The 14,104-nt window shown below is 55.1% G+C and overlaps 3 protein-coding genes across 8 annotated transcripts in view; 2 read left to right on the forward strand and 1 right to left on the reverse strand.

Annotated features, from left to right (window-relative positions):
- Window positions 1–14,104, forward strand: part of LOC122383218 (FAS-associated factor 1-like) — a 32,426-nt gene that overhangs the window by 13,886 nt on the left and 4,436 nt on the right. For all 6 annotated transcript variants that reach the window (XM_043369398.1, XM_043369401.1, XM_043369399.1 and 3 more), the window contains exons 6-7: window positions 9,520–9,712; window positions 12,185–12,274. In XM_043369398.1, the coding sequence (XP_043225333.1) occupies window positions 9,520–9,712; window positions 12,185–12,274 (283 nt within the window). The remainder of the gene's footprint in view (window positions 1–9,519; window positions 9,713–12,184; window positions 12,275–14,104) is intronic.
- LOC122383221 lies at window positions 323–8,523 on the reverse strand. The gene is made up of 3 exons (XM_043369413.1): window positions 8,251–8,523; window positions 1,168–1,425; window positions 323–763 (listed from the first exon to the last, which is right to left on the reverse strand). The coding sequence occupies exons 1-3, from the start codon at window positions 8,287–8,289 to the stop codon at window positions 545–547; spliced, it is 516 nt and encodes a 171-aa protein (XP_043225348.1). The 5' UTR covers window positions 8,290–8,523; the 3' UTR covers window positions 323–544.
- On the forward strand, window positions 2,733–6,184 carry LOC122383217 (spondin-1-like). The gene has a single exon (XM_043369395.1). It carries the CDS (start codon window positions 2,760–2,762, stop codon window positions 5,265–5,267), a length of 2,508 nt encoding a protein of 835 aa, XP_043225330.1. The 5' UTR covers window positions 2,733–2,759; the 3' UTR covers window positions 5,268–6,184.

A 14,104-nucleotide genomic window follows, 5' to 3' on the forward strand; every position in this document is an offset into this window, starting at 1 on the left:
GGTGTCACGACGGAGTGACTGTTTTGGGGCACACCACAGCCGCCCGCCGGGCGGAGGTCAGGTGGGCCGACCAGCACACCGCGGAGCGACCCCGCGCGTGACCGCCCGGGTCAGGGTCAGGCGGCGAACTGACAGAGACAGACATATGAGCAAACGGATAGAGAGGTGGCCAACGAGCCGCTCTTTTCTCTCGTATAAACGGCCTAATCACTGGTCAGGCCCTCATTGTATCTGTATTCGGTCATGCATTATCGCATGCTGGAGTTATGCAATGCTCATGTGTACTTATTAGCCTTTTCCTCTGTGTTCCTAGACGCAGGATTAATTTTAATTTGGCCTTATATATGTATTACAAAAGCAAGCATCACAATTATAAACACAGGACATTTCTGGTGCAACAATTGACAAGGTACCAAGAAATCAACAGGGTGACTCAACACTCCAACAACGCTATGATATGGATCATACATATTATGATGAATCATCGATTAATCGACCACAGTACGTGGGCCCAGTCACTTCTGCCATCTGTCGTCCCGCTCTGTTACGTGTAGTACCGGCCGCCGCCGCCGTAGCCAGCAGCCTCTGTCGTGTATTCCGTGCCGCCGGGCGTGGTATCCCCTTCCGAGACGTGGTACGGACGGTGGGTGCAGATGCCCAGGTCTGAGTCGCAGTGGCCCGACAGACAGGCTGAGTCGCCGCTGCACTCGACACCGTCCGGCTGCTTCAACCAGCAGACGTTCCCCTTGGTGAGCTTGCACACCTGAGGAGAGGGGTGGTGAGAGTCGGTTAACAGATTGATATCGAAGATGGCGGCAAAACCGGACGGATGATGACGTGGCTTAGGGCCGCCACCAGTTTATGAGTGGCGTGATATGAGGAGCTAGCAAGTGTTGAGCGAGAGCTCAAACATTCCAGCCACGTCTGCTACAAATGCATATCAATGTTGGACGAGACTTTTCTTGTTTATCATCTCCGCGCATTTCATATAATATAGTGCGGGTGTCTTTAAAACGGTCATCAGTTCCTCCTCCATGGTTTAAAGCCTAAGCTCTTATGATAGTGTCCACATAGGCAGTCCCCTGAGCTGCTTTTCCCTCTCCTCAACCAAAAGCGCATTTAAGTCAAACTGACATCTTCGCCACTACGTTTCTCGGGTATCATCACCTGCAGTTCGCGGCAATAGACGTCGCTGCCATACTCCTTCGTACAATCTTCATCCTTCTCACAGTCCAGCTCGCCGCGCCGGCTGATGCGCCACAGTCGCAGCGTACAGCGCGTCTCGGCGTCCTGGTACAGCTGACGCAGGTGGTACAGGTTGCGCGGACTCTGCGGCCACAACTGCTGGCGGCGGTACCTCTGCACGTGCGGGTTGGACAGAAACGGCTGCGAGAAGTCGAGCGTGCTGGCGACGCTGACGATCAGCTGTGGAAAGACGGCAGGGTCAGGGAGTGCAGGCAGCGGACTGAGAAGTGGATTGACAGCAAGCGAGTTAACAGCAGGCGCCCCCGATTGTAGCGACTGCGGTCGGGCGGACGATGGACAGCGCACGTGTTATGTGTTCTGTTTATGTGTGCGCGGCACACTGGCCTTGGATCTGGTGGTGTGGAGGGGAGGGGAGGGTGCCCTGCTCGAAGTCGGCCAGTAGGTGACGAGTGCGTGGCAAATGGAGGGAGGGGGCGTGGGGGAAGGATGACCCAGTGACCGAAGATGGTAACCCAGCCTCCTCGACAAACTGAGGAGCTCTGTGTCGAATCAATCGGTAACTTTCACGTATTTCATTTTGTATATCAGATGTGAAGCATATAGAGTGAAAACTCGGAGCTTGTTGTTGAAACCATGGATGTCTACAGTAAAACAGAATTACGACAGGGAAACTAATAAAAATTTTGCTCATCATGGCTTTACTGGTGCCTAAGTCAACAATTAAAATCGACAACGGACAATCGGAACTGATTGTCTTAGACTGTGTGAGATTTTAGCTTACCCATGGACCACGGGTTCCATTGTCGACTCCTTTTCTGGCGTTTCCTCCCGCACTAGGCCCTGTGTTTGTTATTAGGTGGAGCGGTAGTGGTGTCACAATGGCCAAGGCTCGGGTGGTCAGCGTTGTCGATAGTACTTTGTTGATGAGGGATATCAGCGTAGGGGCATTGTCCTGACGTCTAATTCTGGCGGTGGTTAGGTTACCAACAAAGATGGAGGATTGCGGCAATCAAATATGATTTGCAACCCAGTAGATGCGTCGATACAGATACGAAGCAGTGAAAATGGTCGTGACATGCTCACTGTGCATACAAGACGAATTAGGGTTTAGGGATCGCGTGGATAACAACGCTGCTCAATTACATTGGGATTAGCAGGTTTCTTTCAAGACAGTCTAACACTAATAAATGTTGCGTTGACTTAGACTATCCAACCACTGCGAAGTGGTATTATTTCAGGGCTCTGCATGTTTTACATATTTTTTTTTTTTGTCCAGCTGTCGTAGAAGGCGAGCTCAGGTAATCTCAGTTTTTCGTTATTCGTCTGACATATCTCCGGGCGTACTCCGTTTCTGGCGGACCCTCGCTGATCCGAGGCCGCCGAGGACGCCCGTCCGTCCATCTGTCCGGAGTGCGGTGTGCCCTCCCGGACCGGCCGCTCAGTGAGAGTGTGTTTACCCGAGAGCTCCTCTGCGCCGCCGCCGCCGCCGCCGCCGCCCCATGCGTCAGTCGGCTGACCAGCAGTCAGTCGTCGGCCGGCCGCGCGTCGCCACGATGCCGCTGCCGCGGTGTCCCACCGGCCCGCTGTGTGTGCTGCTGGTGCTGGCGGTGCCGGCCCTGGTGCACCTCCCCCTGGCCACCGCGCAGCGCTGTCGGAGGGAGCCGGAGAGTCCGTACGGCCCGCCGCCGGTCAAGACACCCGGTAGTGGCGGGTATCGAGTCGAGGTGCGCGGAAATCACACCAAATACGAGCCCGGTAAGAGATATGAGGTGAAACTGGTCAACATCCAGAACAAGTTTGTGCGCAAGTTCAAGGGGTTCTTCCTGACGGTGGAGCCGTCGGTGCCGGTAGAGTACGGCATCATTCAGCAGGTGGGCCATTTCCGACCGTCCAGCTCAGCTGTGGGCTTCTCGGACGAGTGCGGCACCAACACGGTGACTCATACGTCCGACTCGCCCAAGTCGCACGTGTCGCTGATCTGGGTGGCGCCGCCGCCCGGCTCCGGGTGTGTGATGTTCCGCGCCACTGTGATCGAGGGACGCGGAGTCTGGTTCAGCGACGACGGCCCCCTGAGCTACGAGCTCTGCGAGCACGTGCACGAGAACGAGGACGAGCAGCCGACGCCGTTGGACACGTGCTGCGCCTGTGATGAGGCCAAGTACGAGGTCACCTTCGAGGGCCTGTGGTCGCGCAACACACACCCGCGCGACTTCCCCATCGACCGGACAGCCGCAGCATTCAGCGACATCATCGGAGCCTCACACTCGGCCGGGTTCCGGTTCTGGGAGTACGGCGGCGTGGCCACGGAGGGAGTTCGTCAGGTGGCCGAGTGGGGAGACACCAAGAAGCTGGAGAACGAGCTGAAGGAGCACAGCGGCGACATCCGCACCATCATCAAGGCGCGCGGTCTCGAGTACCCGAACCTGCAGGGTCGCACGTTCGCCGTGTTCCGCGTGGACCGGCGTCACCACCAGGCGTCCCTGATGTCGCGCCTGAAGCCGTCGCCCGACTGGCTGGTCGGCGTGTCTGCCATGGAGCTCTGTCTGCGCAACTGCAGCTGGGCGGAGCGTCAGGTGCTCAACCTGCGACCCTGGGACGCCGGCACCAAGAACGGCGACTCCTACCTGGGCTCCTACCCACCCACCAACCCCAAACAGAAGATCCAGCGCATCACCAGCAAGTGGCCGGCCAACTCACCGTTCTACGATCCGACGGGTGGCGAGATACCACCGCTGGCGCGGCTCGTGCTCAAGCGCCAGCGGGTGTACGAGCGAGACTGTGGCACCGGCCACGCGGGCCCGGCAGCAGCCAGCCTCTCTGACTGCGCCACCACCACGTGGAGCGACTGGTCGGCCTGCTCAGCCACCTGCGGGCAGGGCCGACGCACGCGCCGCCGCCACTACCGCAACCGGACACACGCCACCATGTTCTACTGCCAGGTAGCGCTGGAGGAGACGAGCGTGTGCTCGGCCAGCATCCCATGCGACACGTACGGCGCCTTCGACTTTGGCGGCGGTGTCGGCGCTGGTGGGGGCACCAGCAGTAGCGCGAACAGGTGGCTCGGCTCCGGATCAGACGGGCTCGACACCGGCTACGGCGTCCCGATGTCCGGTATGGCTGGTCAGGATGTCTGCGCGCTGGACGAGTGGTCCCAGTGGGGCCCGTGCTCGACCACGTGCGGCCCGGGCATCCGCCGGCGCACGCGTAACTTCAAGTCACACCTCGGTCGCAAGCGGTGCTCGGAAGAGACTACCGAGATTCAGGACTGCAGCGACCAGAACCCGCCGTGTCTGACCTACGAGGAGATTCCGCCCGGCTGCGAGGTGGTCCCCTGGAGCGAGTGGTCGCCCTGCTCGGTCTCCTGCGGCGGGCCTGGCGAGCGGGTGCGCGTGAGGACGTTCATGCGCGAGCCCGACTCCCCGGACCGCTGCGCTGGCGTCAAGCGGCGGGACACGGTGACCTGTCTGCCGCCGCGCAGCGACTGCCGCCTGGCGCGCAGCGAGGCGATCGCCGTGTGCAAGGAGCCGCTAGACGTGGGCAGCTGCCGCCTGAACCTGGAGCGCTGGTACTACTCGGAGCAGGACGGCCACTGCGTGCGCTTCCTCTACGGCGGCTGCCGGGGCAACCGGAACAACTTTGAGACCGCCAAGGAGTGCGAGGAGACCTGCGAGAGCCTCTCGGGCCTGTCTGGCCGCTCGCGCTCCTACGGTAGTGAGCTGGGCACCTCGTACATGGGTCCGGCTGGCGGCAGCGACTCAAGCATGTACGGAATGCCGCAGTACACGCCGAACGGCGGATTCGACTCGGAGCTGAGTCGCCACTCGGAGTTGTTCAGCTCGTCACAAGTTATCAACCCTCTGCTGGATCGCGGTGTACGCAGCCACTCGGGCCACTGTGCCGTGGAGCCGTGGGGCGCCTGGAGTCCGTGCTCGGCCTCGTGTGGCAGAGGTACTCAAGTGCGTCGGCGTCGGCCGCGCTACCCGGGCCGAGCCGGCTCAGCGGGCTGCGGCCGGCGCCGGCTGGAGCGACACAGGCACTGCCGCCACCTGCCGCCCTGCTGAGGGGGTCCTAGCAACCCTGCTGAGGATAGTGGCCATCCCTGCTGAGGGACCGGTTCCCTGCCGAAGGTCGGTCATCCCTGCTGAGGCTTTGTTAGTGGTTACCCCTGCAGTGAGCCTAAGTGGTCGGCGGTGACTTGGACCCGTGGCTGGAGGGGACAACGAATGCCCCCGAGCGGCTGGGATGTTTCAGTCGAGAAGTTTATCGGACGGTGTTTGCTTTCATCAGTCAGCGATGTGCGGTGCGCAATGGCGCTCTGGTGAAGTGTTCCCATTGATACATGTCTGATGAGATGAGAGCTGAGATCACCTCTTACCGAGAAGGAGGAAGCACGCGACATTGTCAGAGATTGTGACGGAGTGGCGCACGGCAGTAGGCTTATGACATCCCTGCCGTTTTCTGGCTGGGTCGCCGTTGTTTATTTGATCGAGGTCGACTCGCTCGCTGCACCAGACTGTGGGTCGCTGGTGTAGCATAGAGTCGTACTTGTCACGGACGCTTCTGGTGCTCGGTACGTGCGGTTCTGGAGCTCGTCACTGTTCTAGTCGAGTAGTGTTACGTAATATTGCTGTTAGCGGCAGGGCAGCTGTGCCCCTCGGCAGCGCGCAGCCCAGGTTGGGCCGCTCTGCAGTTCGGTCGAGCTGCACTACCCCCGGTGCGGAGGTGTTTTGTTGGTTATAAATTATAGCCCCTCGAGGGTAGACGGTTAGTACTCGGAGCTGTTTGTTGGATAAAGCTCCGTCGGCTTCCCCTGTGGATTTCTAGATCTGCCAGGTGGAAGAAAATACTGACCGTACTTGAGGAATGTTTTATCATTCTAAGTGGAGACGCTAGTTTCCATTTCTTTTCTCTCAAGTCAGTTTATTGTGATCAGATGTGTGAATCTCATCCAATAAATGGTCGAAAGCTTTTGAATAAATTGCATTTGACTTTCTGGATTATCCCATTTATCCCCATAACTCATACATGCCCAATCAATATTGATGTTGACACGGCGATGGGTATAGGGTTCTCGCTGGCGGCGACTGCGGCGGACAAAAAGCAATTGACTCGCTGAGTAAACGTCTCCCCATGTGTGCTCGAGCTGCTCGGTTACCGACTCACCCCGCTCCCTTCCTCTTTCCCTCTGTCTTTCCCACTCTTCCTCACTCCTCGTTCCCTCTTTCCCTCCTCGCTATCAATGATGATGCGGGCTGCCTCCCTTCCATCCGGTCAGGCGGCAGATAGTTATCAGCCATCCATGCTTGGATCAAATCAGACATAAGTGATCCTCGATAGCGATTCCGGTCCGCTGCGCGGTTTCACTGGCCCGTTGACCAGTACCATCACTCACGGTCGTGGCGGCCTGTCAGCGTGCACGGTGCACTATATTCTGTGTACCGTGCACGGGACGGAGATTGGCGTGCGCTGCACTCGAGCGCTCTCCACGGGGTGCCCTCGGGGTGGAGTACGGCGGCTGCCGGAAATGAAGGCTCAGAGGCCTGGAGAAAGTGGTGGCTGTCTGTGCCCAGAGTGTGTCTTATGATACCCTTCACTGGCCGCTCAGAGAGCGCTCGCTGACCGCTAACTGACCGCTGACCGTCCCCTTTACCGAACGCTCACAGGCCGCTTACTGACAGCTCACTGATAGCTCACCGACTACTCACCGGCCTCACACTATCAGTATCCGCTCACCTTTTGGTCGGGGTTTTCCTTGCAAACCCACCCACAGCGTCAGATGGCTGGCCGCGCTCCAGCTATCTTCTCTCCCCAGTCTGGCCGGTCGGCCGGATCCTCCCGCTCCCATGCCCCTCCTCGAGGGATTGCGGCGCCGCTCTGTTTGCTTTCCGATGCGCCTCCGGACCATCGGTCATCGGCTAATAGATTGGCGCCGCGGGCGCGTCAACAGGACGTGCTCGCCTGACCCGGGTGGACGCCGGAGGCCGCGCACGATCCGGCCCTGTCCGGCGCTGTCCGATACTGTCCGTACGACTGTCTACGACTGTCCGGCACCATCGCATTGCTATATCAGGCCCTGTCCGGGACTTTTTGACTCTGCAACGCTGCCCTCTCCGGCGCTGTCCAATATTGACCGATCTGAGACTGTCCTTCCTAACCTAACTATGTATTTGGTTAGGTTGAGTCGTCTGGTAACCTGGCTAGCCTAACCATTGTCCGGGTATGTATGGGTATAACCAACCGTGGTATGACTGATGATCGATCAGTGAATCACCATAAATCAGTTTTTGAAATTGGAATATCGTCGGTGCATGTTGCAATGCACATTGACAATGTCTGTCGTATTGAAGCTATTGGACGTTTTCACCGGTCCATATTTATGCCTTTACAGATCTGTTTCCGGGTTTAGAGATGTAAAGCCTCAGTAGATCAATGACCAGCCTATATCCCGGCAGCCTCATCTTCATCTCAAATCCTGTAGGAGTACTGCAAATTTCAATTTCACTTGACCTGTATAATCTAATCACTCTCCGATTCTAATAACGTAAGAAGATTGGAGTAGCACCACCTACTCCCAATAATAACATTTTGCGCCGTTTCTGTGCAATATGATGCCATACAGCGCCTTAATTTCCATAATCCTGGCGTTCTTTGATGCTCCCGGCGTGCCTCTGACACTATATTGGCGTCGCTGATATTATCTATGGCTGTATCGCCGCCGGCATTATTGGACGGAGCGTGTCGTCATCGACAGGTGATGGCTATGAGGTCCGTCCGACAGGAGCATTGAGGCTACGAGCAAAGCGCAGAAACTCATTCGCTGGCAAATGCCTTGTTTTGATATAATATTGAAGCATATTGAGACGTATGATTGGCCATTGAAGTGTGTAGCTACGGACGGATAACAAAATATAAGAATTATTTCGTCGTTAATTATGGCATTGACAATTCGCTGACAAGCTGAAACAACTCTACGAGGACAAAATGAAACCGAACTACAATGTTCATTGAAGTCATCAACCCTAGCTGTGGATAGTCGCTACTCACCATCGGGAAGCAGAGCAGCAGACCCTGCAACGCTGTCATCCCAGTCGCCTTGGAGGGATCCTTCGGCAGAGCAGAGCAACTGGTGAACGGGCGGGCACTGGTCGACTATCTGCACAACTCTGGCAAAACCAACGTCGTCGGTGGTAAACCAACGACAGTTTTATGACTAGTTGGGTCCAAGACTGACGGCCTTACTGAATGACTACCGACTACTGACTGACTAGAATTAGTGTCTTCCTGTGTGTCCGATCGCTAGCCTCCACTGAGGACCACTGACCGGAGTGAGGCGCCGCCGGGTCAGTCCGCCGCTCCGCCTTTCTCCCTGCCCCCAGGGCCGATCAACCTCCCCCGCCCATCCCCACCTGAGCCACTGCACGCAGCAGACAGCGACATATATCTTCCATCCGCCCGCGGCAGATAAATGTCGGATATCCACAGTCGCTTGGGAGGCTCAAAAACGTTAACATGCCATCGGTGTTGCCTTAGAAAGGGACAGTGCGTGTATTTGCGTGTCTAATGCGCACCTTTTTATCAAAGCAAAGTCCGTGAGTTGACAACGGTTTGGTAGCGATTCGCATGCATACAGATCAGGGGATCGGTGCTTCTGCGTTTGATTTCACTTTTGATTTCATAACCGACTTTGTTAAAGTGAACTTCACGTTCTTAGCCGAGTGCTAGTACCTGATGCTGGATGAAACACGCAATGAGAGATACACTGCGCAATAGCATGGCAGTTAGCATTTAGCATTTTAAGCAGTTTGCCCCTAGCCATCATCACGTCTGTCGCTGATTTGCATTCTGTTCAGTCAGCTGTTATAGTTATGTCCCCGTCCTAAATACCGTATACCTCAGCTTCTCCCGCACCATGCATCTCCGCGGTAGTCCGCTGCCAGCTCAGCCGTCCGTAGCCGTTCTCTCTGTTTCCTCAGCGGTCCGGCTCTGATAACCTATAACCGTTCTATGTCTCTGTCCCCCAGCGGTCCGGCGCCCCCGGCCGGCACGGTCAGCCACCTGTAACCGTTGTCTGTAACCTTTGTCCCCCTGCGTCCCCCAGCGGTCTGGCTCCTCCGGCCGGCGCGACCAGCCACCTTATTAACCGTTGTGCCCTCTCCGTGTCCCTCAGTGACCACACCTGTAACCGTTGTCCCCCTCTGCTCTCTCAGCGGTCCGGCGCCCCCGGCCGGCACGATCAGCCACCTGTAACCGTTGTCCCCCTCTGTGTCCCTCAGTGAACACACCTGTAACCGTTGTCCCCCTCTGCTCCCTCAGCGGTCCGGCGCCTCCGGCCGGCACCGTCAGCCACCTGCTCACAGTGAACGACATGTCGACGGGCCGGCAGTTCAGCATGCCCGCCTCGGCGACCACCACCGTCGGCCAGATTAAGACGGACGTGGCGGCGCTGACCGAGTGGCCGGTCAGCCAGCAGAGCTGGACCGGCTGGCCAGAGTACGCCACGGACGCGGTGAGTGGGGGTGGGCATACGGAGGCTGGGCGCTCTGCTATGACTTGGTGTAAGGTGGCCGCTGAATTTCTTTCTGCTCAATAGTAAATATTTCGTGTTAATTCTTTCCCTTGGAATGGCGCAAACATTATTATCAACTTTCCCAACCTCTCCTTATTTTGACAAGCCAGTTCAGCTTGTGAGCCCTGGGATGAAATGGCTCTCTGTTTTCGATGAGACGGTCCATGTTTATATTGCAATACACTTTCCCGTTATGTTCACAGCCGCGAATGGGGTGATAAGCTGTGTGAAACGATCTTATCTGCCACCCGGCTGCGGAATCGGAGGCTGTTATGTGTTATTACTATTCGTGACGTGTTTTCAAACGACCACTGATGGCAGTTTCATTTATTTCTAGCGCCCATGTTGTTCAGAGATATAATTTCCATCCGCTCTAGGCGGGGTTTTGTGTCGCAGATGCCCGTGCTAGGGAATTTAAAGCTGAAAATATTGGCACACAGTTGTGTACCTGCTACGTTCAATTGCACTATACAGATGTGATTTTGAACAGCTAAATTCTTCCAATCTAAGAGATCTTGTTGTAGCAGCATTTGGTAAATTCGGTTTTGCTATCTGACCTTGGTTAAATTATTTAGAAACATCCAGTTAGAGGATAGTTTTTTCCCACATAATATTACGTTTTCTAGATATCGATAGTTTTGATATACCTACCTATCAACTATCCAGTATTGGCATGAGTCAAAATTCTTCACCCCTAGGAGCCTCAACAGGAAGAGCCACATCAGTCAAGAATGAGACCAATGTTTATTTTGGCGATACTGAGGCGTAGGGCGTCATTTCCTGGAATCCGTACAGCTGACATCAACTGTCTGTTCCTCGGCCAGATCTTGAAATCTGAGCCCGTGCCATCCTGTGAACGTGACTAAAGACCATTAGTGATTATGGCGACGCGACTCAAGTTACCACGTTTTTAGGAGTCGACCGTGGTTTCAACAAAGGCACACAGTTACGGCTCACGGTTTCTGGTCACTGAAGGAAACGACACCGTGCGGATACACATTACTCAGGCCGTATCAAGTTTGTGCTTCCATTCTAGCTGACATATTACCATTGTGGTTTTGGCGCTATTTATATATAAGTAGATCTTTCCATTTGCTATGCCGTGCAGTCGCTCGTTTGTCCACCGGTCAGCTCGGTGGTTTTCCAGCACATTAGCCGATGGAAGTCAGTGATTCCTCTGAGCGACCATCCCATTACGGCGACATCGGCGGCGCATGGGCCACCGATGGTCTCAGGCACGGAACATGAGGCGTTCTGCCGCGAGTGGGCCGTGGGAGGGGACGCTGAGGGCGGTATGGACGGGGCGGGGTCACGGCCATCACAGTGGTATCAAGCGCACCACCGCCTCTGGGCTATGATTATGGGGCGCAAAGGACGGGATGGGCGTCACTAGTTGACGGGATCGTTATCGTGGTCTGTTCTACTTGGGCATCGAGCGTACCTAAAGTCTAATCTGTATCTGTGCTCTCTTGTGTTTTGACCGGAGTTTTAGCCATCCCTCCAGTAATTCTGACGAAGTAAAAAAATACATCTGTTCGGTTGAGTCGGCTCATTGCGTCTTTAGTGTCCCATTCAGAGCTGCTCCACATCACTGGATTTCGTGGTACCGGGGCATCAGTTCCCAAGCACTGTTGATGTTAGCTGTCTGTTTTTTTTCTCTCTCTCTCTCTCTTCCAGATGCAAAAATCTGAGCCCCACTGGCAAAATGTTCATGTGACTAGTATGCCTTCAGTGGGCCATATGGCTCGTATTACTGCGTTCTAGGGAGTTGACTGTGTTTCCGCGAATAACACGCTGACTCGATTCTGAGTAGAGGACCGTTGAAAACATCCGGCCTCCGCAGCATGGTACGAGTAGGTACCCCGTATGTGCGCTGTATACCAACGGTGGCGTATGTGTTTTCTGCCGCTCATGACCGCCAGTGCTCCTACTCCCACCCACTCGCCGCCAGTCGCCAATCGCGGTCTATCCCGACTCTGCCATCCGTCGCTCTCTTTCCGTCGCCTCCGGGCGCCGGCGGACAAGGGGCAGGCACTGATTACCACCCGCAGCACGCGGCCTATCTCGGTCCGGCATCGGCCCGCTGCAGCCGCCAGCCAGTAGCCGCCGCTAACCTTTTACCATCCGTCGACATTTCTCGATCTCTACAAGGAGCGGGTTTTCAATGAACGACGGTGGCTGTTTCGTGCTTTGAGGGAGCTTTGCTTTTTATGATGTGCAAGTGTCAGCCGTTTTGATATAAACGGGCATCATTTTCTTTTTGATATTTATGCAACAGGGTTTCGTTAAACGATTGAAGAAACGAAAGGCAGAGACTAGAACTTTTACATCATAGGGCCCGACAGGAGCCTGACGATGTCAAGCGTCTGTGACACGCCCGTTCCCTCTAACTCGCCCGTTTCCTTGTTTCAGAGTACGCTGGCCGACACAGGGATTGGGACGACACACACGCTGTCAGTGACACGACTCCCCCCGCCCGGGTCAGCTGCAACAGCGTCATCGGTAAGGAACGACTGGGTGATGGAAGAGCCAGTGCTGGGGGCTCGGTCTAGGCCATCCAGACAATGAGATGGCACTGAACTGAGAGTGTGAGTTTATGCAGTCTACCTTTAGATGAAGTGACTTGTTTTCAGCGATTCTTAGTCTGGCGTAGATAGCAGAAAATGGCATCATCATGTACCGTTACGGGAACTCCTGCTTTCTTCTCTTCTGTCGTTTGCCGTCGTAGTTCGTCCGCCGCTCGGTTAGTGCGATGCTGTCCGTTTTTGGTTTTAACCAGTGCCGCTAATGGTGACGTTTCCGGCGACCGTCTGTCTCGATTCTCACGGAATTCGGCCAGAGCTGCAATAACATTCACAAATGGAGCCCTTTGAAACTCGGTCGCTCACTGCAAAATAGGATTTGTCTAGGATTTCGTTTAGCTGTTTCCATTCTGCCCACTTCAGTTTGAGTTTGATTGGACCATCGCCATGTCTGAAGTGAAAATATGTGTACATGTCGCCGATGGTAAGCAGAACGTTTTCTTTTAACTTTAGATGGTGGTTATTAGGAGTAATATGTCGTTGAAGTGCGGCTAGTGCTTTATGCCAACCGTTGCAAACAATTTTAAGTCCGTTTGCTAAATGTACGATCACGTCAGTTGCTAAGATGGATGGACAACTCGGCGATTTGCGCCCAATGAATTGAGATCATGCCCTCACCATTGTCATGGCGTCCCTGTGAACTCCGTGCGTGCCCATAGCGATCCCGTGCTTTACCGATCGCGATGTGTAATGTAGGTATGTGTCGAGACGAGAGTGTGTGATTCCGTTTTATGTACAGTCCGTCAGCCCCGTTCCTGTTTGGTCTGTCAGTCCGGTGCCGTTTGGTCTGTGAGTCCGGTACCGTTTGTCCCGTCAGTATGGTCCCGTTTGGTCCGTCAGGCCCGGTCTCGTGCGGTGGACTGCGGCGCGGGGCTTCAATCGATCTGCCGTAACCGGAGACACGTTCGGCCGCAGTCGCTCCCGCGCAGAGAGGCGCATACGACCACATTGTCACACGGATGGCCCACCAAACACTACCACACACGGCCGATCTAAACAGATACACGGTCACAAGGACACCGAGAGCTTGATCCATTGTCATCAAGCATAAATATTGCCGGACCCCAAATGCCGTCAAACAAACAATTGTAGAACCCTAGTGCCACCAATGCTGTCAAATCTAAGAGAGAACCTTTAATTGCTAATATCATAACTGCTGCCAAACTACCTCTCAACCTTATACCGGTATTTTTTTTTTTTTGCACGTTGTTACCGTTGTGTTGGATGACATCCATTGGGTGGATTTCTTTGCACTTTTACGACTATGTAGTTAATTCCAGCGATGTTTTTGTCTCGATATTTTTATCCTTACAGTTGTTACATCTTTTGTTGGGCCGAGTACGGCCTTTGGATAGCTTTGTGCTACACCGAATCACGAACGATTACCGTCAACTGGCTGCTGTCTGTGCCGTTTACTCCCGTCATGCTAACCCCGTGTGACGTCCGCTGGTGTTCGAGGGTCTGGTTTGACGGTCTGTGAAGCCCTAGCTGCCGGTGCGAGCTCTGTTATGACTCACCGGTACGCAGATATTTCGACGGCGCCCGATAATCCTCCCCGTGCGAGGGGCGCTGGTCAATACTGACGCGGACCCACCGGGGAACGGGTGATGGGTGCTCTCGGACCGGTGCTTTGACGGCAGTTTTGATTATAGAAAACGACTGATTGTGCCGGTCACTGTGGCAAGTCCGCCAGATAAAGGGGCCCTGAGCTGTGAGCGTGAAGCCTGCTATACTAATTTCCAGCTTCTGA

The sequence above is a fragment of the Amphibalanus amphitrite genome, unplaced genomic scaffold (genome assembly GCF_019059575.1).
Source record: "Amphibalanus amphitrite isolate SeventyFive unplaced genomic scaffold, NRLGWU_Aamphi_draft 000158F_arrow, whole genome shotgun sequence".
In the NCBI taxonomy this organism is placed as follows: domain Eukaryota; kingdom Metazoa; phylum Arthropoda; class Thecostraca; order Balanomorpha; family Balanidae; genus Amphibalanus; species Amphibalanus amphitrite.

Excerpts from the sequence above, each read along its gene's own strand:
- LOC122383217 (XM_043369395.1), top strand. The coding sequence starts at position 2,760 with ATGCCGCTGCCGCGGTGTCCCACCGGCCCGCTGTGTGTGCTGCTGGTG.
- LOC122383221 (XM_043369413.1), bottom strand. The coding sequence starts at position 8,289 with ATGACAGCGTTGCAGGGTCTGCTGCTCTGCTTCCCGATG. Across the intron at positions 1,426-8,250 it reads TGCTGCTCTGCTTCCCGATG|CTGATCGTCAGCGTCGCCAG; the intron begins GTGAGTAGCGAC and ends GTCTTTCCACAG. Across the intron at positions 764-1,167 it reads TCTATTGCCGCGAACTGCAG|GTGTGCAAGCTCACCAAGGG; the intron begins GTGATGATACCC and ends CCCTCTCCTCAG.